The sequence below is a fragment of the Anopheles bellator genome, chromosome 2 (genome assembly GCF_943735745.2).
Source record: "Anopheles bellator chromosome 2, idAnoBellAS_SP24_06.2, whole genome shotgun sequence".
In the NCBI taxonomy this organism is placed as follows: domain Eukaryota; kingdom Metazoa; phylum Arthropoda; class Insecta; order Diptera; family Culicidae; genus Anopheles; species Anopheles bellator.
The window spans coordinates 14,846,805-14,871,627 of record NC_071286.1 but is presented as its reverse complement, the minus strand read 5'-3'; the positions used below and the strand labels follow the sequence as shown (position 1 = coordinate 14,871,627).

The window sequence follows — 24,823 nt, the reverse complement described above, 5'->3', positions numbered from 1 at the left end:
TTTCCACAGTGTTTCCCATTGTTTAACGTTGAGCATCTCATGGAGCACCATGCGCCCGCTCTCGACCGGCCACGTGATGGGCCGATGTTTAACGTTCGATCCTATCCGGCGGAGAAACAGCTTTCGCCGCCCGCCGAGTGGCGGCGAGTGTATTCAATCAAGTCTAACATCGTGTCAAATTGGAAGTTTGCTCCATCGAGGAGTGCCACCGGTCCGGCACGTTCCGGTCTCCAGGGCGCTCTGGTCCGGCCCCTCGGGAAGCAGCACTCGCTCGATCCGTGCTCTGCGCATCGCACCCAGAGCTGCGGGGTCTGATTAGAAATGGGTCGATGATGGAAAAATGTTGGTTTTTTGACGTCAGAACCGGGGCTAAAAATAGCGAGCAACACTTGGTGCAGTATCGAAACCAGTCATTGCCTGGTCTGGCGCGCTTAGTTTTTGCCTGGTGCTGATGGCGATGGTTCTGGTGCGAAATTATTCCGTTTGCTAGGTCGCTGGTCGCGGTCGGAGTCGTGTCGTGCGCTTTCTGTCACCATCGCCACCCGGTTCTCCAGTGATGAAATTGCTTTTACGGCAACGTTTTTGGAGCGGATGAAAGAGGAAAGCTATCGCGGATGTTCCCTATTTCCTGGTTCCTCGGCTCGGCCCCGGCCGGAGGGTTCGGATGAGTCGCCCGAACTGGGTCGGAAGCTGTCCTTGCGCGGGAGGGTGCAAAAGGAAGGCAAGAAAGGGGTTAGAAAGGACATTGGCTCCTTGGAAACCCAACAGTGGAGGAAGAAAAATGTGGGACCAACTCTGCAGTGGCTTAAAAATAGACAAGGGTGCCGTGTTCTGCCGCGGTGGTTCAGGGGAATTGATTTTACTGGCGTTTTAAATAATGTCTGTCAAACTATTCCTGCTATTAGGGAAAATGGATGAAATGGAGTATTTGAGCGACGCTCATCCATTATGGGTAATTCATTTTCTTAATTAGTATGGAGTACGTTTTAAGTACATTTTAATGGAGGTATTAAATTTTAGGGCACAATTCTTAGGCTAATTACCGGAATCTGTTAGGAATTATTTCTTGTGGGATTTAATCATACTAGTTTTGTTGAAACAAGTTTTCTCAAGTTCTCCAAAAACTCTCAAATTATTGCCTTCGAAAAAGTAAAGAACAAACAAACAGTTGAAGATAACTTTATGCACTTCAGGATTGCACACAAAAATAAACTTAAAATATTGTTTTTCCAACGCAGCCCGTAAACCAACGCAGGCAGTTCATTTTCCTCATTGTGAAGCGCGCGCGCGCGATACAAAATCTCAAGTGGATAGTCAAACATCGTTTAGGGGTTTTTTATGCTCATCCTACCATTCTGTGCGCGTTCCGGAAAATTTGTGTAAATACACTATGGCCGGGCGGTGCCACGAGACCACGAGCTCCCTCTCAGCAGTGGCTGCACCGAACTGTTGCCGGTGCTTATCCGTTGCTAAGTTATTAACACTGCCGGGCTGCCGGGTCATGGTTCTGAATATTCATAATTCGAATTTTTGCTCCAAAACACCCGGGCGCACACGAGGGTGCTTTCGCCTTCTGCAAGAGTAAGATTTAAAATTTTATGAGTTTTTATCGGACACAACCCAGACCGAGAGAGCGACTGGCCACCCCACGTGTGTCGGAGCAAATGCTGTTGCAGCTGCAGCGCAACGAAAAGGGTCGCTAACCGGCCGGTGAATCTTTCAATATTCGTTGCCACGGCCTTTGGGCACTTCATCCGCGAAGGGAACGACCTATTGCTGTTTGTCATTCATTTAAAGTCTTGTTTCGTGGCCATGCGTTTGGTAGGGACGATGCGGTGGCTCGCCGGTAGAATGCACATTGCGTGAAAACGAGCACGCAACGCGAGTTATCTCAAGGGTTCCGTGGAAACACTGGTTCCTGCAAGAAGAGGGATACGATGTAGATGCTAACTTTATTGGATACGCTGGATTTGGAAATCATCACCCGGTACAAGAGAGCGTGTGAAGATTATACGTCAAATGAGGAGTTTAGGTGCATTTTGCATATTTTTGTGAGTTTCTAAATTCATTTTATGCACCGTTCATAGGACATCAGCACAACATGGAGCATATTGAACGTAGGTGCCCCCTAATACCAGATTGATTGTGCGGTGCGTAGGTCAACACACATTAATCGATGACGCGTTCCGATTGCGTTGATGGATTCGTTGAGGTTTTTCCTGCCTTTATTCGTGGAGCGATTTTCTACCAACGCCAGCATGGCGGCTCGCCCTTCCAAATGAAACTAGCGTTTAGCCGGCTCCCGGCAAACACGGTCGTCATAATCTTTCATCACGGTGATTAGTCCTGTCGTGTTCTGGCAGACTGGGGGTCGTACGCCGCTTGCGTACGGGACACAGATTGGACACGCAGTTGGGTCAACCGGCAGCGGACGTTTGCTCGAGGCGTACATGGGCTGCCAACCGTCAGCGGCCCGACCATAGTTTCGGTCCGTTGTCCGGAGGGGTGATTAAATATCCTCCAAAGACAGTCCTAATGCACCGGCGACACGGGCTGGGATCCTTCGTAACAACGCAAAACAGGGACAGAAAGATTCGGACGACGTTGAACGACGGCGGTCCTGCCGCAAGAGGGTTGCCTACATTTAGGCGCTATTCGGCAAACATTTTCCGCCCGTGGGGTTGTTGCTGTCCCCGTGTGTGTATGTGTGTCCGTGTTTGCGGGCGTCGTATCTTCCTCCGGTAGCCCTCGGTTGGCCCGGGGAAGGAAACCATAAACCAGGTTTGCAGGAGGAGCAGAGAGACCGGCGAAAAATGGTCATGAAAATTGAATGCATATGCATCCCCCTTTCAGGAGCCTCGCGCTGATGTCCGTGGCCGGAGTCGGCCCGGAGTGCTTGTCTTGCCAAAGCTTACGGCCAAAGAATGGTTCTTTCGAAAGGCGCACAGTTCGAGACTCGGTGCTGCGCTTGGCAAGTCCTGCGGTTTCCGAGGGAAGCCGTTCCTCTGTTTTTCATCAACCACTCGGCCGAATGAAGAGACGGGCACCCCAGGGCCCCCGAGGACACAGCTACAAATCTGCTTGAGTATGTGTGAGGATTCTTTGGTTGGTGAAAAAACGGAATCCCTTTCAGGGGAAAGTTTATGTGACGTTCGTTTGCCGATTGTGAGGTTGTAAAAAGGCATCGTGATGACAGCAAGCTGACGTACTGGCCGTAGCGGCTCGACCAGAAACGGTCCTATCTTGCAAAACCAACCGCACAACGGAGCATTGTCGCGGCATTTTATTCGCGAACGGCAATTGTTTTTTCCTTTCCGTTTGCCATAACAGAAATATGGCATCCTCGTGCGCTGCCATCGAGTGCCAATTTGTTGCAGGATGTTCACAACGGCCGCTCGTCTTTTGGTGGTTAAATTCGCCAGTTTCAAAAGGCGGTTGTAAAATGCTTCGCAAAAACGACAGAGCGTTAATCGCGGTCGGTGTCTGTTGATGCAATTAAATTCGTGCGTCGCTTCAGGGCGGGAGTCCTTACGACTCCCGCTGTGCGTTATTATTCAAAAATACATACACGGTTCAAGCGGTAATTGATACTCTGAGCGCCAGTTACCGACCGTCGAGTGGCGTCTTCACAGAAGTACATCTTCCCAAGTGCTGCTACCGGTGCGCTGCTTTGAATTGTCTCAAGTTCGCCCTGACACTGGTTGCCGCTCGCTCGCGAGCAGTTTGAGTTGCAGAAGGCTTACGTTGAAGGGCCACTCGGCAGTGCCTACGTACGTACACTTCGTCCCAAAACCTGACTCATTAAGACGCACGTGTGTGGTTGCCCCAATAACCCCTCTCATTGATCATTGTGTCAGGTTTTTCATGCTAAGAGCCACAAGCGAAAACAAAAAAACCCTCTCTTAACCAGCTCTCTGACGTCGAGTGGGTTCGGTGGGGATGGTTCATCTCACCGGGAAGAGATCAGCGAAAAGCAAACGATACTCTGCGGGACTCACACTTTCGCTCGCGTCAAAAAGAAACCATGACCGCCAGCCGGTAAAAGTGTGTAAATAAATAGTGAGCATTTATTGTAGAAAGAGCCGAAAGAAAAGGCTGACAGTTTAGCCTTCGGTGTCGGCCTGTCGCCATTCGCTTTTGATGATATCGGCCGCCTTCTCGCCAATCATGTAGTCCACGGCGGCCGACTGGCCTGAGATGGTCGTGGGAATGACGCTGACATCGGCCACCCGCAGCCCCTGAACACCGCGCACCCGCAGGTCGGGGCCCACCACCGCGAGCGAGTCGTCCGGGGGTCCCATCCGGCAGCTTCCGGTCTGCTGGTAGGCCGTACTCGACAGGGTCCGAATGGCACAGCGCCAGTAGTCGTCGTCCTTCAGGTCCCACTGCTCGCAGTTCGGGAGCGGGATGCCAAGGACCCGCGCATCGAATCGTCGCATGGCCGGTGACTTAGAGATGCGCACTGCCTCCTTGATACCACCGAGCATCGTTTCCACGTCTCCGTCCGTCGCAAAGTAGCTCGGGTAGATCTTGAGCGCACTGTATGGGTTGGCGCTGCGTAGCTTCAGGTGTCCGCGCGACTCCGGGTGCAGCAACACCACACTGGCCGTCCATTGGTCGTTTCGCACGTTCTCCAGCGGCCGGTAGACCCGGTTGTAAATGGCTGGCTTGATGCGCTTACCCTTGCGCAACCCTAGCCCACCGTCGGACACGAGCGAACCGGTCGAGAAGACGAGCGCAATGTCGGGAACGTCGGGTTCGGTGGTAGCCTCTGGCGTCCGGAGGAAGGTGATCGCTTCCACACCACCTGGAACGGTCAGCGGACCCTGCCCTCGGAAGTAGTCCCCGAGCGAGCGGAGCTGGAAGCGACTGTCGGTCAGCAGCGCCTGGCCCGTTTCGTTCAGGACGAACGTAAGCCCGCTGAAGACGGGACTGTCGACGAACGACTGGCCCACCGGCACGCTGCTGACGGTGGGTAGGTGGAAGTTCTGAAGGTGCTCCTGGGGCCCGATACCAGACAGTAGCAAGAGCTGCGCCGAGTTGAGGTTACCGGCCGTGATCAGGACCTCCTTTCGGGCGTGCACCTCGTAGTTGCGGAAGTTTCGCGTGTACATCACCCCGTTGGCCGTTTTCGTGTCCGGATGAATCAGGACCTTCAGCACCTGGCTGTAAGGTTGAACGTGGAGATTCGGGCGTGACCTCAGCACCGGCTCGATGAACGCTCGGTACGCCGTTTGGCGCATACCGTTCCTTCCGGTCGTCTGCACGAACGATACCCCGAGCTGGGAGCGGCCGTTGTAGTCCAACTTCCGGTGGCCGGCTTCACGGGCCCCGTTCACGAACGTGCGCGCCAGGTTGGTCCGGAACGGGGGAAACTCGACGTGCAGCTCCCCGTCGGTGCCGTGGTAGGACGAGTTCTCGAGGCCCCGCAGCGACGCACGTTCCGTTTTGAGGAAGTACGGTAGCAGGTCCTCGTACGACCAGCCCGGGTTACCCTGGGCCGCCCACCGGTCGTAGTCGGTCGGATTGCCGCGCCCGTACAGCATGTAGTCGATCAGCGTGGAACCTCCCAAACCCTTGCCGTGGGGCAGACTGCACCGCTGATCGATCATTCCTGTCGGGAAGTAAAAATTCAGCAGCAGATCGTGGAACGAAGCCCTCGATGGACTTACCGTAACAGGAGGTGTTCTGGGCCTCGGCCACGTCTGCCCAGTTGTACTGCGAGTTCTGCAGGAAGGTGGTCAGGATCGGGATGTTCTGGAGATCGTTTTCGCCCGGGCCCGCCTCGAGCAGCAGGACGCGCCACTCCGCGTTCTCCGACAGCCGGTTCGCCAGCACACAGCCGGCGGCTCCGGCCCCGACGATGATGAAGTCATACTCTGGCACCTCCCGGTAGTGGCTTGTGTCTGGTAGCGTAGCGCACAAATCATAGGATAGGGGATAGGTCATCGCGTATCGTCGTGAAATTTATCCGCACCTAACGAAGCGCCCACTAGAAAGCTTCGTGGTCTGTTAAAAAATGTTTGCGACTTTTCGTATTTCCGCTGGCTACTTGAATATTCGAGTTTTGATTTTTTTGTGGCGTTATGTTGATGAGTAGTCAATCACTTATGGTGATAAGTTCGGTAATTTTGAATGATCAGTCAATTTCTGACAGATGTTTTGCTTGGACTTATCGGTGGTTCAAAATGTTCTCAGAGGATCGAGAACGTGTAAACGACAGAGAGCCAAGTTCAGTCAAATGTGAAGGCTTTGCTTACAGTTTTCTTCGATTGCAGGAGCGTAGTCCATCGTGAGTTCTTGCTACAGGGTAGAACGGTTCATAAAGAACACTACCTGCAAGTTATACGCAATTCTCGCGAAGCAATCCGCCACAAACGCCAGGATTTGTGGGAAAACAGAAAATAGACTTTTGCTCCCCAGCTCACACATCGTTGTTTCTGCGCGAATTTTGGGCTAAAACAACATTCTAGTGATGCCAAAGCCACCGTGCCACGAAAGGACGACGCTACACTACGATTGAGCAGACAAAAACGCCACCGACGAAGGAGCTGAACAAGATAACAAAAAATGTTTTTTTGAACTGCTTCGAGGGTAGGAAAAAAACGCTGGCACAAGCGAATAATATCTGATGGGGATTACTTTAAAGGGGACAAATTCATGAGTAAACCAATATATTTGAAAAAGCCCAAAAGTCGCGATTTTTTTAACAGATCACGTATGTCGCTGCTTCCGGCGACTGCCAGGTGTTGCTGTAGGTCGGCATCGGGTGTCGCACCGAAACGTGTACGTACCGTCGTAGTAGTCGTTAAGGTAGCGCCCGGCATGGGCCAGTGTTTTGAGCAGGAGAAACAAACCGTTTGCCGCCAGCACCCCAAACGTGCCGATCAGGATCGCCGCTATCCATAGACGTGCCATAGCCGATCGCTATCACTCTATTCCACCGCGCACTTTCTATCTTTCTTCGTCGAGAGACCAGACGAGAGATCACCACACACTTGGAGGAACACTGAAAGAGGGTAGGTCCACTTCACTCGGCGCTCCGAGCATGACTGATCGTGGGTCGCCACGCCAACCCTGAACTTGGCAGTGGTCGGCGCATCCGTCGTTTGGACGGACGTGCGAGTCGCCAGGCGACTCTTGTGGAGGTCTGCATCTTGGGTTGTACCGGGGGAGGGATGAGATGAGGCGCGCTAATGATTGCGTGATGTCGCCGTCGAAGAGGTCGTCGTCGTCGACGATCGTCGATCTGTTAGTTGGGAAAATGAAAATAGTGCGGTGAAGAAATGGGAGTCGAAAATGTAGGCAAAGGTTAGCAAAGGTTCCACGATACGACGCTCCCGCTTATAGGAACGCGTGCCGGGAGGAAGTGACCAAAATGTGTAACTTCTTCTCCATCTATCTATGCATGTTTATGGTTTTATGCTGTCACACTCTGCCCACGGCGCAGACAAATCGCACACCAGATCATTGACCCGCGGATCCCCGGCCGGTTGGGTTCGGTTGTGTGTTTGTTTTGCCTTCCGATTCCGGCCACGACGACGAAGGATTTGCAATGCTTCCGTCGCTGCGTTCAGAATGTTTCGCGTTCGCTTTGCTGCGCGCAAGTTGTGAATGTCTGCGCATTGTTCTGTAACGGGACCAGCGTGCGATTGATGACTGGCGGTCTGGCGCCATAAAAAATGTGTGCCACCAAAACATTTGCGTGTTAACTGAAGATCATTAGCGTCCCCCGGACTGCCCGGACTGCTTTTTGGCGGGAGAAGGGCAATAACATGGGGCAATTTCTAGGCCACCGAACGTCCGAATATAGAAGTTGGGCGACAAATTCGTTATCTGATTACACCGGGAGGCGGGTGGCGCTGCGATTGAGGTATGTGTGTCGACGCCAAACTTTCTCTTCCGACTCCGCGGCCGGGAGTCGTTTTTTGGAGTGCCTGGATGCTTGCAGCCATGAAGAACTGCCACTCGAAGCTGCACACGCTACGCAGATACTCAGAAAAAACCGTGCATTAAAACGCTCATTAACCTGCTAAGCTCGTCGTAGGTCGTAAGAAAACAGTGAGCCAGGAATGTGGTTCTCCCTTTGAAAGTCATCCCCGAGAAGCCGACGTCTCCGACGTCTTGTTATGTATCTCACGTAGAGCCATGCACTTGCAGCGTTCTTTCCACAAGTCCATCCAGGCGGTTCTAGGGGGTCACTACGCCTGCTGCCCTACACGGCGCATCAGGTGGCGAACGGTCAGTCTCCGTTCGTTGACCAGCGCCTCGGCATCTAGCACGAATCCGGTGCAAGAGAAGACGAAGAAGCAATTACATAATTGATCGTACTTCGGCGATGGAGGGTACACTCCCCGGCGCATTGCGAAGACAGCGACGGGATTACGTTCTGGCACCATCCCGGCGGGTGTCTAGACGGAAAACCGGTTGTTCGCTGACCGTGCAGGCGATGCGCCACGAAAGCCCACGATGATGATAATGATGGTTTTATCGAGCTGGCCGTTCTCGGGGCGTTCAGCATTATCTGAATAACTCACCGGCAGACGTCCTTGAAGTGGTCAAAATGAACAGTTACCGATGCCGGGCCCGAAAGTGTCCGAAAGCAAGTGCTCCCAGCTCTAGTGCGGTGCGGAAGTGTTTCGCGCGCGACCACAAGTCGTGTGTCCTGAAAGAGTTCTCTTGTTTTTGGCCGCAGGCCGCCGGTAAGCAAATATAGAACGCCGTCGGGTCCGTGCGTCGAGAGAGGGGAAGGTCGAGGGTTTCGGTGGTAAACACTGAGGACTGGGTGCGGGGATGGTTGAGCTGTGTAGTCGGAGCCGTTTCGTCGCCACGGCATGACACATCGCGCCGTGACGCCGGCTGACAGTTTGTGTTTACACTAGAAATGGCTCAATCCATGGTGTTCGATGGGAAACTGTTGTTGGACCATGTTATTAGGCTGGTGTCCGTTGGGATTGGGCTGGAGTTGTTTTGGGAACTCTAGTCCAGAATGTTGAATTGGGTTCATTAGGGGGCGTGCGACTATTGGGATATTTATTTTGGAAGGTTGGAATTCTAATTCCAACTGCCTTTAAACGGGGTGTTACAGACCGTGCTCTCTCTCTGCCTTAATGCCAATTACCATAGTCTAAACGTACGTAGTCTTATACTCTGATGGACTTTGGACATTTCATCGGTTTGTTAGAACCTAAATTTAAGATGTACTTGGACCTTGAATTGAACTTGCCCCGTGATATACGCGGCCGTCCGCGATAAACAATGCGCGCCTCGACGGAAAGAGTCGGTCGCCGACTAGTCGCATTCTAAAAGCTTGGTTCGTGCGGTTGCGGAAGTAATAAGAAACGGGTGGTCCCGTCGCGATCGTTACACCGTCTAACGTTCTTAATTAATTTGGGTACAATGCAAATAGAGGTACCGTTTGTTAATACGAAACAGCTGAGCCTCTTTCGGTTGCTCATTAACCGATGAATAACCGGCATCCGTTGTCGGGTTGCAAAATCAATTAAACATTGCTTATCCCTTAGCATATCACTTGCAAACATACTAACGGCAGCTTCTTCTTTTTTTCTATTTACAGGTTTGTGGCGCATTATATTAAGGTATCTTGCTATCTCAAGACAATGGATATTCGGAACGCCATTTACCGAGCGGCGTCGTGGTGTGCTTCCGTGTTCACCCTGACCCGAGGTGAGATGTGAACATTAAAGCTCTCAACCACCGGTGGCTGGGTCAAGACAAACAACGATAGTTTGATCCGCTATGATCGTTAACATCAACGGTTTCTTGCTTTTAAGGGTTCTTTGTATCGATTTTTGTTCTAAACAGTACGAGATAGATTATATTTTAATATCTGTCACGTTGTGGTAATGGTTGTTGCTGCTTCTTAAACGAGAGAAACTTAAAAAGTATGGAAATGTCTGCTTCACCTTTCGATCGCTTTATTTTTCAAACTACTGTTTTGGCGTATTCTCGCATACGATGCAGTCAAAGTACTAAGCCTTACATTCAAGTACGTGTTAATTACTACTTCTATTACTATTCGTTATTGTTAATTATTTAATTTCCCCTGCTTTCATATCAAACTTTGCATGTTCGACTGGTTGCCTACATTTAGGGGTATTTCTTTGCCGTGAGTTCCACACCGCGAGGCACTCATCGCCGTTTCTCCCAATCGTTGCCCCAGTCCCAGTGGCTTTTGATCAAATCGGATGCCTTCTCGGCGATCATGTAAACCGTGGCCTGTGTGTGCGCATTACTCACCGGCAGCATGATGCTCGCGTCAACGATTCGCAAATTTTGTACACCATGGACCTGGAGCTCGGGTGACACCACCGCGGCCGGATCTTCGCGCCTTCCCATGGGACAGGTTCCGTACGGTTGGTCGGCCACCTGGCCTACGAAGCGCACTACGCAGCGCCAGTAAGCGTCCGTCGCGTACGGTAGCTCCTCGCAGGGGGCGAGCTTTAGTGTCCGCGGTTCTAAGCCGTACCGGCGCAACTCGGCGTCGTTCAGTATGGCCAAGCACGCACCGATTCCGCGCAATATCTCCGCCATGTCGCTGGGCTGGGTGTAGAAGTTCGTGTAGACCAGTGGATCGTGCAGAGGGTTGTCGCTTCGCAGTCGCACGAGTCCTTTCGACGATGGGTGCAGGTGTACCAGTCCGATGGAGAACTGTTCCCGACCCGACTGCGGTTCATACTGGAACAGGATCTCGTGCGTGGGTTGTCCTGACCGTAGCAACGGATTGACGAAAGCGATCGCTTCGAGCGTCGGCGATGGCAGCCGCGCTGCACTGGAGCCGTTTGTGGTAAAATGTAACGGAAACGAGACGGTGCGTAGATTCATCGTGGCACCTACCGGGAGATCCTGCACGATCGATATGTTGAATCGTTCCAGTTGCTCCCGGGGACCGATGCCTGACAGGAGCAACAAGTGGGGCGTAAAAATGGGCCCCGCCGCAAGGATCACCTCTCGGCGGGCCCGTATCTTGCGCAGCTGACCGTTGACCATCACGCGGACTCCGCGGGCCGTTTTGGTCCGGGAGTTGAGCAGCACTTTTGTGACCCGCGCACCCGTCATCGTGTGCAGGTTGGGCAAGAAGGCGGTCACGGGTTTCAGATACGCATCCGTCGAGGTAACTCGCTTGCCTTGCCGGCGGGTTAGCTGCACGTATCCGACCGTGTCGTTCGCGTTACTGTTATAATCAGCGCGCCGAAGACCGTATCGGTCGCACGCCGCTAGGAACGTTCTGGCCAGGGCCGACTTTAGCCTCAGTCCGGTGACCGGAAGCGGTCCGCCTCTTCCTCGGTGTTCCCGCGAATAGTTGAAGCGCGTGTTTTCGAGCTTCAGAAAATACGGCAACACAGTACGGTACGCCCAGTCGGTGTTTCCCTTGCTTGCCCAGCCGTCGTAGTCTTGCTGAGTGCCGCGCACGTACAGCATGCTGTTGGTTCGCGTGTTTCCTCCCAAACCCCGGCCACTCGGTATCGTGCACCGTTGGTCCGGAGCGGCTGCCGGGATGGTGGGGGGGGGGGGGGGGGGCGAATAAACAAAAAACGTCAGCCATCGGGTCGGCCATCCGGCCCAGTCGAAAGACCTTACCGAGACAGGTTTGTGGCTGCAGTTCTGCCTTCAGCTTCCAGCCCTGGTCGTCCTCGTTGCGCCGCCCACCGGCTTCGAGCACCAAAATCTGCCACTGACGAATCTCGGCCAGCCTGCTGGCCACCACCAATCCCGCCGTTCCCCCGCCAACCACGATAAAGTCGTACTCGCTGTGGCCACTGTCCTCTGCAACCGGAAAGTTCATTGACATGCGCGTGCGTTTTTTTTTGTCACTATCGTATCACCGACCACGGATACCTGTTGTTCCGGGAAGCGATTGGTGCGAATTGAAGTGCTTTCCTGCGCGGGGCAACCAGAACAGGCTCGTGACGGCGTGCGACAGCATCAGCAGAATGCGAACGGTCGTAAAGATTCTACTCAATCTCATGATGATTGCGGAAGCCACAGCAGCCAGCCAGCCAGCCAGAGCCGGTACGATGCGAATGGCACAAGTGTTGGAAGGGAACTGCGAGCAAACGGTTCTGTCCCCGAACCGACGATTCTGCAAACGGTGTTCTAAGATACCACCGCTCTGCATGATGCCCTAGAGAGCAGGTTTTTTATGGTTCCGAAAGTTCCGATTAGCTAATGATCCCTCAACGGTGTGTGCTACCTGTTTCGGTGCGAATATTCAAATTTGGCAAACAAACGCCGATCGTCGATCGACGACGTTCGAAAGGAGCTTTATGCTGTTGACTGCTAAAAAGTTGATTGCTGCCTTACGGTGGCTGAAGCACTCTCGATTGTTGTCTTCCTCGACGCAAAACGTTGCTTTTCTGCCGAGCGTAATAAGAAAGGTTCCTCTCCGGGCCTCTGTGTGTGATAACTATAAAGTTACAATTTGGTACCCGAGAACCTGTTTGCGGCGTTCCTGTCTGGTACGTCAGCCAGCCAGAGTTTGCCTGACCAGAACTGGCTGGCTGGTTTTGGGATAAATTGCTCAGAATCCGTTAATTAAATGAGGATGAGAATATTTCAAATTTCAAACGACAAGCAACCGAGTATCGCCTTGGCAGATGGGGGCAATGTACTTTTGTCCGTTTTGCGCACAGACACACCGCCTGGTAATGAAAACATCTCATTTCCGCACACTCACAGCTTTAATGTAGGACATCTCCGGTAGTGGATAGAGACCTGCAAAATTAAAAACCAGAAGGTAGAAGGTCACGCCGGGTCGGAGACAGGCGTGCCTGCACATCTTGTAGTCGCAGTAGGGTGATCCATCAAGTGTTTTGATTTTAAACTACCGTTTACTTCATTTTCAAAAACGTCAAGCTTCATTCTGGAAATTGTAAACATTTAGTAAAAACTTTGACATTTACGAAATGGGGCGTTGTTCGCTTGCAAAAATAAGGAAATACGAAAAACTTATTTCTAAAGTGGAGAGTCTTCAACTCAAACTGTAAGAAATTTTAAAAACTCATTCCCACCTCCGGGAAATTGGTGGGGCGCGGAAACCCACACGTCGTGCAAGAGAAGCCAATGCACCCGAGCAACGAATAACTGTTTGGTGCGGAGTTTGGTCTTGCGGCCCATCATTGGCCCAGTTTTCCTCTAAATTGAAGAAATCAATGGCGAACGCCACGCGAGAAATTGGTTGGCTGATTGGTTCTTCGCGGAAATTGAAGCTGAAAACTTGGACGACATTTGGTGTCAACAGTGAAATCAATATATGGTGCCCCATCTTCGGAATCCAAACACTAGATGGACCACCCTCTACATAAGCTTCAGTATCAATCGTCAGCAACTGTTGAAGGAAGAACGAGAGGATTGTTTCAAATCAGTCATCCAATTAACCACCGGCAGCGGAGTTCAACCATGACAATGTTGACAAGTTCAGGGCAGGAACTACGGAACTACGCTGCGCAGGGCGTTCTTCTTTCGCCTTCACTGATGGACCCCTCACATCGGGCTGCCATTGACATTGGGTTTTTAATGCACATTACATCGATACATTTCCCAACTTGCAATTAATCGTTGCATCATTCACCGACAATCGGGGCGTGTGAAGGGCATGCCATAAAATAATGCTCAGCACCTGCGATCCGCGATGGCGCGAGGATTCGGGGGGAAAACTGTTTTATAACCTGCTGTCCACACACTGTGCATCGTGCGATAGCCTCGAGCAGAAGATCTTTTTAACACAAGTTCTCTTAAGCTGCTAAAGGAAGAGAGCATCCCAACCAAGCCGCTTCGAGTGGTGATGTTTTATTCATTGCTACAAAATGCACAATAAATCCCCGTCGGCAGATGTGTTGTTGTTAAAATATTCCGGCCGCTCCACTTAAAGACCGCTCGGGGGACGCTGGGGCGGCGGCGGTTCTATCATAGTGCGCATAATCTCCGACCCAACTCCCTTGTTCAAGTGGCGTACCATTTGGTCGACTTCAAGTACGGCGCCCACCAACCAGTTTCCGTCGGGATATGTTGTCTGTTTAGTGGTCAAGGTCTCGAGCCGGAACCTGCGTGCGGCCGCGGGTCGCTAGGATGGCTCGATGCCGTGTATCATCGGAAGCCCGAAGGTTTCCGAAGCCCACCGAAATGCATTAATAATCCGTGTGTGGTTCGCATTCTTCCGATTCGGAACTAATTTATAACCGGCTCCGGTTTTCGGTCTGCCGTCTCTGGACGCGCCGGCGAGTATGGCGAATGACAACGGGGCTCCCCATCACGTGTGGACCAACTTTCGAGACATTGAACCGAGGTTTTTGGTTTGCGTCTCCGGCGGCCACCTCTTGGAGTCACATTCCGTGTTGGGGCGCGTGTTTGGCACGCTTTTTGGCACCCGTCCGTGTCCGCCCAAATTTGTGTGCGTGTTTATTGGAGGTGCGCCTCAGTGTCAATTCAGTTTCGGCTGTCCGCAATATTAGTAGCAGCTGATAGGTGATTGGTCTGGGGAACTAGTTTGACAGCACGACGACGCACCCTCCAGCTCGTTCTCCGTTTCTTTCTATCGCCCGCTCGGCTGTGGTTGCCGTCGTCGTCCTTTCTTTAGTTTTATTATTGACTTCTAATCTACTACGGGTGGAGGTTGTCACAGGGCGCCGCCGGGGGCTAATGTGCATCTCCCTCACTCACCGAGAAACCGCCGCCTCACCGCGTCCGTTGGAATTCGGTATTTTTATAATCCCACCAGATGCCACTCACCTCGCCGGAGGTTCCGAGGTTCGAAGTGCACACAACCTGCGCAGACCCCGCCGTAGGTGGAGGTGCTTTTTCTTCTTTCGCCCCGTCCCGTGCGTGTCACTGGTGCGGAACGTCCCGTGCTCTGTGAGGCACGTGGAGCCACGAAGGTGTCCGAAAACCGTGTTTGGTGTGTTGAGATCCGCGAAACAACGAGGATATCGAGTCGGACTGATCAGTGACGGACCGTCCGCCGGACAGTGCAGCAGTTGTGAGTTGAGCGTCCGAGTCCAGACATGAATCGACCGAAGAGTCCGGAGTGTTGGCAGTGGGTGACGGTGTGGGTAGTGTTGATCCTGGTGGTTGGTTTCGTGTGCAGCCAGCAGTGTCCGGATGGCTCGGTGGATGAAGGCGTGGATCCTGACTCCCGAAGTTCCCCGACTCAGCCCGCCAACGTACGGCTGCTGCAGGAGAACAGTGTCAAGCGGGCGTCACTCTTGAAGAAGTATGACTTTGTGATCGTCGGCGCGAGCCCGTCCGGGTGTCTGCTGGCCAATCGGCTCACGGAGATCGCCGACTGGAACGTGCTGCTGATCGAGGCGGGCGAAGAGGAGAACGTCTTTGTGCAGGTGCCCATCTTCTCGGCGTACCTGCAGGCCACCAGCTACAACTGGGGGTTCCTGGCCGAACCACAAAACTACTCGTGCTGGGGTAAGCAGTGTGGGGGGAACTCAGGGAGCTAGCGCACTATCTAACCATTTCGGGTTCGTGTCTCGGCTGCGCCTAGGAATGAAGGATCAGCGGTGTAGCTATCCTCGCGGCAAGGGCCTCGGAGGCTCGACGCTGATCAACTACATGATGTACGTGCGGGGCAACCGGTACGACTACGATCAGTGGGCCAAGGCTGGTAATACGGGCTGGTCGTACGACGAGGTGCTGCCGTACTTTCGGAAGTCGGAGAAGTCGTACCTTCCCGAATCGGACGGTCACTACCATGGGGCGGCGGGAAATCTGGACGTCCGCTATCTGCCCTACCGGACCCGGTTGGCGCAACTGTTCGTGAGCGCCTGGCAGGAGCTGGGCCTGAAGGCGCTCGACTACAACGGAGAATCGCAGATCGGTGTTTCGTACGTTCAGTCAAACATCCGGAACGGGCGTCGGTTGACGGCTTACACGGCGTTCCTGGAACCGATCCTGGATCGACCAAACCTTCACATCCTCACCAGTGCCCGGGCGACGAAGGTACTGATCGATCCAGCCAGCAAGGTCGCGTACGGGGTCGAGTTTATCCGCGATCGCACCCGGTACACCGTTTACACCGCGAAGGAAACGCTCCTGACGGCCGGAGCACTGCAGACCCCACAGCTACTGATGCTGTCCGGTGTGGGGCCACGGGAGCACCTGCGCGAGTTCGGCATTCCGGTCGTGCGGGACTCACCGGTCGGCCAGACGCTGTACGATCACGTCTACTTCACGGGCCTCACGTTCGTGACGAACACGACGAACCTTTCGCTGCACAGCGACAACGTGCTGACGCTCGACGCCTTTCTAGCGTACCTGCAAGGCCAAGGACCGATGACGGTGACCGGGGGCGTCGAGGCGGTTGCCTTCATTCGCAACGGTAGCGAAGCGGACGGCACGAAGCCGAGCACGTTGCCCAACATCGAGTACATCGTTACCGGTGGGTCGCAGGCGGCGGACCATGGTAGTGGCATCCGGAGCGGATTCCGACTGACGGATGGTACATACAACATCTACAAACCGCTCGAGGAAAACGCCCAGGACGTGCTGACCGTGAACATCGTGCTGCTGCATCCCCGGTCGCGGGGCTTCATGCGGCTCAAGAGCTGCAACCCGCTCAGCTGGCCCCGGTTCTACTCGAACATGCTGAAGGAGCAGGAAGACGTGGAGACCCTGCTCCGGGGTATCCGGGCGGCGATGCCGTTCATGGACACGAGGACGGCCCGCCGGTTCGGGACGAAGCTGTACCGGGTGCCGCTGCCCAACTGTGCCACGCACCGCTTCGGGAGCGACGACTACTGGCGCTGTGCCATCCGGACGCAGACGACATCGATCCACCACCAGATGACGACCTGCAAGATGGGCCCGGCCACCGACCCGGAAGCGGTGGTTGCGGCCGACCTGCGGGTCTACGGGGTGGGCCGGTTACGCGTGGGCGACGTGGGGATCATACCGTATCCGACCAGCGGTCATCCGGCAGCCACCGCGTACATGATCGGCGAGAAGCTGGCCGACATGGTGAAGCGGACGTGGGTCCATCGTAACGCTCGCTCTTCGTCCGATTCGCCGCCGCCGCAGTGATCGCCTGCCGGCCGGCTGGTCCCGTTTGGTTCCGGGCGAAAGGAGCCGAGCGACGGTCAAGGAAAAATACCCTGTACCTGTGTCGTTTGAGGTTTTAAAATTCAACTCCTTTCAACCGGCGCGACGCGATGTTGTGAACGGGGAAAAAGAAATGTAACATTTCCATAATGTGCCGGCGAGGCTCAAAGATTCAAAGTTTCCGAGGTTGCCTGTTCGAGAAGTGGCGAAGGAGAAATAGATTAGATAATAGAGTGGACGCACGGCACGTGTCGGCGGGTTGAGAGATGTGACGCTTAGGATAGTAATAATTAGCACAAATTCCCAAGACGTTTGTTATCTGCCGTTAAGTTGTTGGCAGCAAACAGAGGCAATAAAAGCATCATCGTAGTGACGTAAGAGTGCTTGGGATGTTGTTATGTTCGGGTGGTAAGCCCACCAAAAAACAACTGCCTGGAAAAGGGCTTTCCATTGGAATGCTTTAGTCGACAGTTCGTAAAGGGATCGGTCTAAATGCGTGACCGATCGTATGTATGAAATTTTTCTGTGATGCAACTGATTTTTAAAAAATTATGTTGCAACGATAACACCGAAAATATCAAATAATGTGCCTCAATTTTCAACGACGTAGATCGGCAAACGGAATGTTTTTAACACATCTAATATTTCGTTTTCAATTTCAAGTACTATTTCCACTCACTTTGCGTTGCGTCATTGTATCAACTGTATCATTGTATCTTTAGAATGTTCCTTGGTGAGCCATTCATATATGATTTAGTGAGCTATGCTTCGTATTTTACTTCTTTCGTATTTCACCTCCCTTGATCTGATCTTGATCTTGATCACCTCTTGAAATGTGCACAGCCTCACGACGATCAACCTATTTTTTGCATTAGAATTATGGGCCTGTCAACAGCCACAAACGGGTTTAATTTTCAACGACATTCCGTCTGCGAGAAGTGTGTTGCGCCTAAAAGTATGCTTTTTTTAGGAAGAGGTTCGTCGTCTGTTTTGTGCAAGTCTTTTGTAGGGTTTGCTCCGAGACATTCGTTCTTGTACAACGAATCGCCAGATTATCTTCCGAATTCGTGTTTTTTCGTGGATCTTTAATTTGAGGTGTTTTTTGTTCGATATTACGTTCTTTCAAGCATTATTCTGAACAAATAATGCCTGTTTTTCAAACCATTAGAGATACCGTCGAAGTTTAGTCGCGTGAGCTCATTTCGATTCTCTCGTATTTCATAGTGGGACCGAAACTGGTTGAAAGTGTTACAATAGAGCGAGCGATGCGATCGATTACGCGTTCAATTGCCTAGCTACCAGACGCATTCGTCACAGCAAAGCTGCTCATTAAATGCATATCAGCGACTTTGCAATTGATATTCTGATCGGCACCGGCGCGTACCGGTAGTTTTCCAGCGTGTCGTGCCATCCACAACTGCCGCACGTTAGACGCGAACGTCTTGTCTTCCGTGTTTTCTTGTTTTCAGTGTCAACGGGAAAACCCAACCTTTCCTCCTCGGCGTGTGGTGGCCAAACAGAAGTAAATGCCAATCCCCCGCAAGGACGCCGTGAGGGTGACTTGATAGTGCACCCTGTTCCTTGGAGTGCTGGGGTGGAACTCTCCTCCTGCTGCCCCGTCTGTCGGTGCGCACAAAACAAAAACCAAAAAGACCATTCTCTTTCCGGTCGCCCGAGTTCAACAAACTTTCCGGGCCGTCGTCGTGGGAGCAAAACAACTTTTATAGGCTGCGGCCACTTCGGAGCCCGAGTCCGGGCCCGGAAAGCCCATCTTCGATTAGGGGACCGCAGTTTCGGTTTCAATGTCAACCTATGTGTGCAGTTTGGTGGACGACAGGTTTCGCGCCTTTTTTCCAAGAAAGCAGCAGGTAAACAACACAAAACTACTCCTCCAGAAGGCTGCTGCTGCCGCTACTGGACCAAGTGCCCTTCTGTTCTTATTCGTTCCTTTCACCACCGACACCACTAGCCCGAAACACGAAGGACCTTGCACAGGACGCACGGTATCTTCGGGGCGACCCTCAATGTTGTGCCTCACGCGGCCCACTCTGCCCGCAGTGATAGGCTGCCCTTGGCGCTGTCAGTGCTTTCTTTCCTGTTCCGACCGTTCGTGGTGGAAAATGCCAACGACACTCTGCTGCGCGAGAGGTTTCACTAGTAAACTTTGAATGTATATTGATCGAAGAAGCCAACGAAAAATAGCGAAATTTTTTTCTATGTTGGACTCGTCAATATCCTTTCGAAGCCTTTGGGGACGCATCCTTGACTAAGGCGATCTCGAGAGTGACGACACAGAGACCTTCGAGACAGGCAGCGGCTGATCGATGGCCATGATGCCGCCGAGTACATCTTTAATCTTGCGTTGCATTTGTTTTATGATGACGCTGATTACACGTCCACCGCGGTGTAATTTGATAGCCTATAATTACTTCCACTCCACGTCGACCGATGGTCCGTTGATTTTCCTCTCTGTCCGGTAGCATCTCTCTCTCTACCAGGCTGTTCAACAAGTTTTGATCTTCAACGCCTGAAATCGTAAGAAAAATACAGGATATCATATTGGAAAATCGTCGTTGGACTTAAATAGATTTAGTAGAAGCTCTACAGCAGAGTAAGCAATATTTTGACTGAAGTATTGGGTTTCAGAAAGCTGTGTACGCAATGCCGCATTTGCTAAAACTGGAACGAAAACGCATTCGAATGTAACTTTCTCGGCAACATTTTGAGCTTTCTCCAAAAGACAATGTTGATTTTATGCGTCGAATCATCACTATCGATGAGACTTGGGCTCCGAAACATGTTCGTGTCCAAAAATCGCCCAGAAGAAGGTTTCGGCATTAGTTTTCTGGGATGTGAAAGGATTTTTGTGTGGATTACTTGCAAATGGGTATAACAATTAATTCTTAATAATATTCTATTCTTTTAAACCAACTAAAGGAGAAAAACTGATATACTTGCCCCCACTGATAGAGCAATCGGTAACGCTCTTTACTGTCAGCGCAACTGGCCAGTGTTCGAATCCCGGGACCGGATGTCACTCAACCAACCATGGTTTCGATTCCAGATACCGGCGCGACAGAGGGAGTTGGCACGGGGCTCTAACAACCCCGCCCGTAAAAACAAACCGTTATAGAAAGCATCGGAGAACTAACATTGTCTCTGGTGCAGGAGAAGACCGCTCAGCGGTTGTTGTTCCCGTAAAAGAAGAAGAAGGAGAAAAATCCTTTTTCTTCAGGACAATGCACCTTGTCACAAGAGCATTTTTAAAACGGCAATTGGTCCATGAATTAAAGTTAGAGTTGTTGGAGCATCCGTCGTATTCACCAGATTTGGCTCCTAGCGATTTCCATCTGTTTCCCGGAATCCAAAACAAATCATGCGTGGAAAGCGTTTCTCATCAAATGATGAGGTCAAACAGCTGTGGACCCGTATTTTGCAGCCCTTCCAGATTCTCACTTCAGAGAGAGAGAGAATTCAAAAATTAGAATTTCGTTGGAACAAGTGCATTGATGTCCAGGGTGACCATACTGAAAAACAAAACTCAAAACTTATTGAACAACCCAGTTTGTTGGTTTGGGAAGGAACTTTCCGGGGGCAAGCGCATCGTTCCAACAATGGGCCAGAACGCGTGCCGAGGGAAAAACACGCCGTCAATGGGACGGGCCAGGGCCGGCCACGTTCTCATCGTTGGATCGATCAGTTCCGGGTAAAAGTAAACGCCATTCGCGAGACTGTGTTTTGTTCTTTGCGTAATCGACTTTATTCGCTACTGGTCAGTGTTTTGGCATGTAGCCACCGCATTCCGCTGCTCAGGCCTTACGACTACATATTTACATCTAACGTATTGCACTGTGGATCCTTAAACGCTACGGGCGCGCCGCCGTGAAATGCGGCGCCTTTTAAATGCTACCAGTTGGCTCGACTCTTGGCGAGAGCTTAGGAAATTTAGGTTCTCTCGGCTGTACCGGAACACTCAGTGCGACAGCTCGTTCCAGTCTTCCTTGATCATGTCGGCACCCTTCTCGCCGATCATGATGGTCGGCGCGTTGGTGTGACCGGCCGGCACATCCGGCATGATGCTGGCGTCGATCACGCGCAGTCCCTTGAGGCCGTGCACGCGGAGCCGCGCGTCCACGACGGCGGTCGAATCGTTCCGGGGTCCCATCTTGCACGTCCCGACGTGGTGGTAGATCGTGAAGGTGGCGTGCCGCGTGAAGCACCGCCAGTAGTCGTCCGAGTCGAACCGATGGTCCTCGCAGCCCGGCATCGTCGTCCGGAGCAGCCGGGCTTTGTACTGGCGCAGCCCGGCCATCTCCGCCAGCTCGATCGCCTTCCGGATCGCGCGCACCGAAATCTCCAGATCGTACGGATCGGCGAAGTAGTTCGGTTCGATCACCGGATGGCGGAAGGGGCTTGAGCCGTTCAGCGATATCCGGCCACGGCTGCGGGGCCGCAGCACCATCGGGAACACCGTGAATCCGTCGGTGTTCCGCTGCCGGATCTCCCCGAACAGCTGCTCGAACGCTTCCGGCCGATAGTTGAAGTTCACCTCGTACGTCGGATCGGCCGCCAGTGTGCCACCGATCTGGATCAGCTCGTAGTCCGGCCAGCCGTCCGGGTCACCCGGATGCTCCGAGTCGTAGAACGCGAGCGCCTCGCAGCCACCGATCGACGTGAGGGGGCCCGTCCTGTTGAACTGGTACTCCATGAAGGTGTCGAGCCGGAAGAACCTACTGTACTTCATCGTCTTGGTGCCGTCCACCAGAAACGTGAGCCCACCGGCGGCCGTGTGATCCTGGAAGTTGTGTCCGACCGGCAGATCGACGATCGGTTTGATGCCGTTCTCGTGCAGATGCTTGGCCGGCCCTACGCCGGACAGCATCAGCAGTTGGGGCGATCCGATTGCGCCCGCCGACACGATCACCTCACGGCGGGCCCGAACCTTCCGGAACTGGCCGCCACTGTAGAACTGGACGCCAGTCGCACGCGCGGTCGCCGGGTCGATCATGATCCGCGTCACCTGGGCGAGCTTCTTCACGTGCAGATTCGGGCGATCACGCAGATCGTAGAGGTAGGCCGCGTTGGCGCTCTCGCGCGTACCGTGCCTCGTGGTGCTCTGGATATAGGACACCCCGATCTGGCGCGGGCCGTTGTAGTCCACGTACGGGGCCCCGTTCTCGCGGGCCGCCTGCACAAACGCGGCCGCCACCTCCGAGCGGTACCGCGGGTACGAGATGGTTAGCCGGCCATCCTTCCCGGCCGCGCCCGGATGCCCGTCCGCGATCCGACTACGCTCGAGCTTCCGGAAGTACGGCAGCACTTCGTTGTAGCTCCAGCCCGGGTTACCTTGGGCCGCCCACTGATCGTAGTCCCGTCGATTGCCCCGCGTGTAGATCATGTAGTTCAGCACGCTCGATCCACCCATCACTTTGCCACGTGGCAACCGGCACTGGCGGTTCTTGAACGCCAAACAGTACCGATCGCTCGGCTTCGTCCGGTAGTCCCAGTTGATGTTGAAATTCTGCAGATAGTGCGCCGCCATCGGGATGTCCATGAGGAGGTTCTCGCCTGGGCCCGCCTCGATCAGCAGCACCGACCAGTCCGGGACCTCCGACAACCGGCTCGCCAGAACGCTACCGGCCGAACCGGCACCCACGATCACGAAGTCGTACTCGTCCAGGACACGCGCCTGACTCGGCAGCTCGTGCGTCATCCGCTTGCCGCCGTCCTGAAGGAAGCCCATCAGCGACAGCAGACTGTCCTGGGGACGCGTGAAGCTCACCATGCCGATGATGCCGGCGGCTAGCGGTAAGTATTGCATTGCGGACATGCTGTCCTTCACGCACAAGCACACAGCCACTAAAGTCGGATCTTCTTCTTGTAGGAATCAGTCAGGAGGAACCCCTTTCCGGGGACGAATTTGCGCGACACGTCGTCACGACGTCACGACGCCGATCTGCATCGACACTGCAAGGCGTCTACACCGAGAGTAGCCGCTTCGCTGGCGGCTGCAATTGCACTGAATCCCGCGCCCTTGGATTGCATTCGTTTTAAGCGTCGTGTAGGGGCATTCGCCGTCATCGCCACCCCGAGAGACCCGGCGACGGGGAAGAACCCGATCGGGGCGTCCGGCGGGACGGAATCATACTCATGATCGAAATCGCGCGCTAGTAACCCCAACCTATTAGTGTGTGTGTGCATTGTGCGGTTCCCGACCCGACTTCCTTTCCCTGCACCCCGTTCCCGTTGAGATGCATCACTCCCCGACGGTGCGTAACAATCCAGTAGTCGTGCGGCCCTCCGAGTAAGCGAGAGAAGGCGAACGGTCACTAGTAGTAGTAGTAGTAGACGGCGAGTAGAACGCGGGGCAGCATGCAAACTTTCGCCTCTTGTGCTTCCCACACACTCGACTAAGAATGCATTCACTCGCACACACGCAAGCGAGGGCGCCTGTGCATATCCGGACGTCTCACCGCTGCGGGGTCTCGAAGATCCGATAGCTGGGGCACGTAAGCGCGGATCGATTTTAACATTGAATTCCCCACTCTCCCGGCCCCGGCCAGGGCCAGGTTCCAGGCGAAGGTCAGGCGCGTTCGAATGAATGTCAGTCAGTCAGCCGGCCGTGCGTGCGTACGTGCGTGCGTGCGTGCAGTACGTAAACTTGAACTTGCGCCGGGGCCCCGCCGGTCGCCACTTTCTTCGATGTACTTTGGATGCAGCGCACCTGGGGCTCCGTGAGGGCATGAATGAGAATGCAAAACAAGACCACGGGAAGGGTTGCGTAAGTTGCGTTGGGTTTTTCGCAAGATGCTCTCCGTGGAGCTCTTTCTCTTACGCTCTCCGTGAGCGATCACCTTGACGGAAGCATTTCTTTCGTTTCCGGTGTAGTGTCCGGGATTGTGGCGATGTTGTGGACCACACGGGCAACAGGTTTGCTCTCTTATCACACCGATCGGGCGATGCGTCATTGCCAGCGGTGAACGTTGTCTCTTCATCCGCCGTCAGCTGTTGATCGTTATGTTCAGGGTGGGAGGTACGTGCAATTTATGTTGCCTTTGGGTGCACTAATTAACTGTCTACTTCGCCCATTAATCTACTATTTTAATCTCGATGGCACAAGTAAATGTTTCCACCTTTTTCTGTCGCGCGCAGAACACTGGCCAATCTTGGCCGCCAACCGAGAAGTCCATACCGAACTGGATGATAACGTCCAAGAGTGTCTTCTTTATTATCCTGGTCGGCCCAAGTGCACGCGTACGGGGTCCTTTATCCCAACTTGTCGCGTGGCGGCGCTTGTGCGAATATGGTGCGCTGGTCAATCAAATACGGAAATCACGACAGCCATCGTTTACCTCGGAGCTTCCCGTTAATCCGGGTGTCGGAGTACTCTGTCGGAAAGATCCATCCGGATTTGGCGTTTGGCGATCCGACGAACTTCGTTTCGTCCAAACTTGGTTTTGTGGAGGTGACAGCAAATGTCCATGACGTCCAAGAAGTTATTCTTCACTTAAACATGGTCAATTCATTTCCTCGTTGTTCGTTTAATAATTTACCATTTTTTTAGGACCAGCAAGCTGATTTCGGTTGGCGTTTATTTCGGAAAACTCCCAAAACGATCATCTGGCGTTCTCTCTAACTGAATGCCACTGTTCTCTCTCTCTCTCTCTCTCGCTCTCTTGCTTCCTCTCTGTTCTCTGTTCGGCATAATGCCTCTCTCGTAGAAGTCTTAGTCGTTATTGGCAAAAAACTCGAGCAAAGC

At 53.2% G+C, this 24,823-nt stretch overlaps 2 protein-coding genes across 2 annotated transcripts in view; one reads left to right on the top strand and one right to left on the bottom strand.

The window, feature by feature from the left end:
* LOC131212908 (flotillin-2) overlaps positions 1-24,823 on the top strand; it is a 129,853-nt gene that overhangs the window by 3,855 nt on the left and 101,175 nt on the right. The gene's annotated exons all lie outside the window — the stretch shown is intronic.
* On the bottom strand, positions 20,892-22,885 carry LOC131212906 (glucose dehydrogenase [FAD, quinone]-like). The gene has a single exon (XM_058206988.1). It carries the CDS (start codon positions 22,883-22,885, stop codon positions 21,038-21,040), a length of 1,848 nt encoding a protein of 615 aa, XP_058062971.1. The 3' UTR covers positions 20,892-21,037.

Excerpts from the sequence above, each read along its gene's own strand:
- LOC131212906 (XM_058206988.1), bottom strand. The coding sequence starts at position 22,885 with ATGCAATACTTACCGCTAGCCGCCGGCATCATCGGCATGGTGAGCTTC.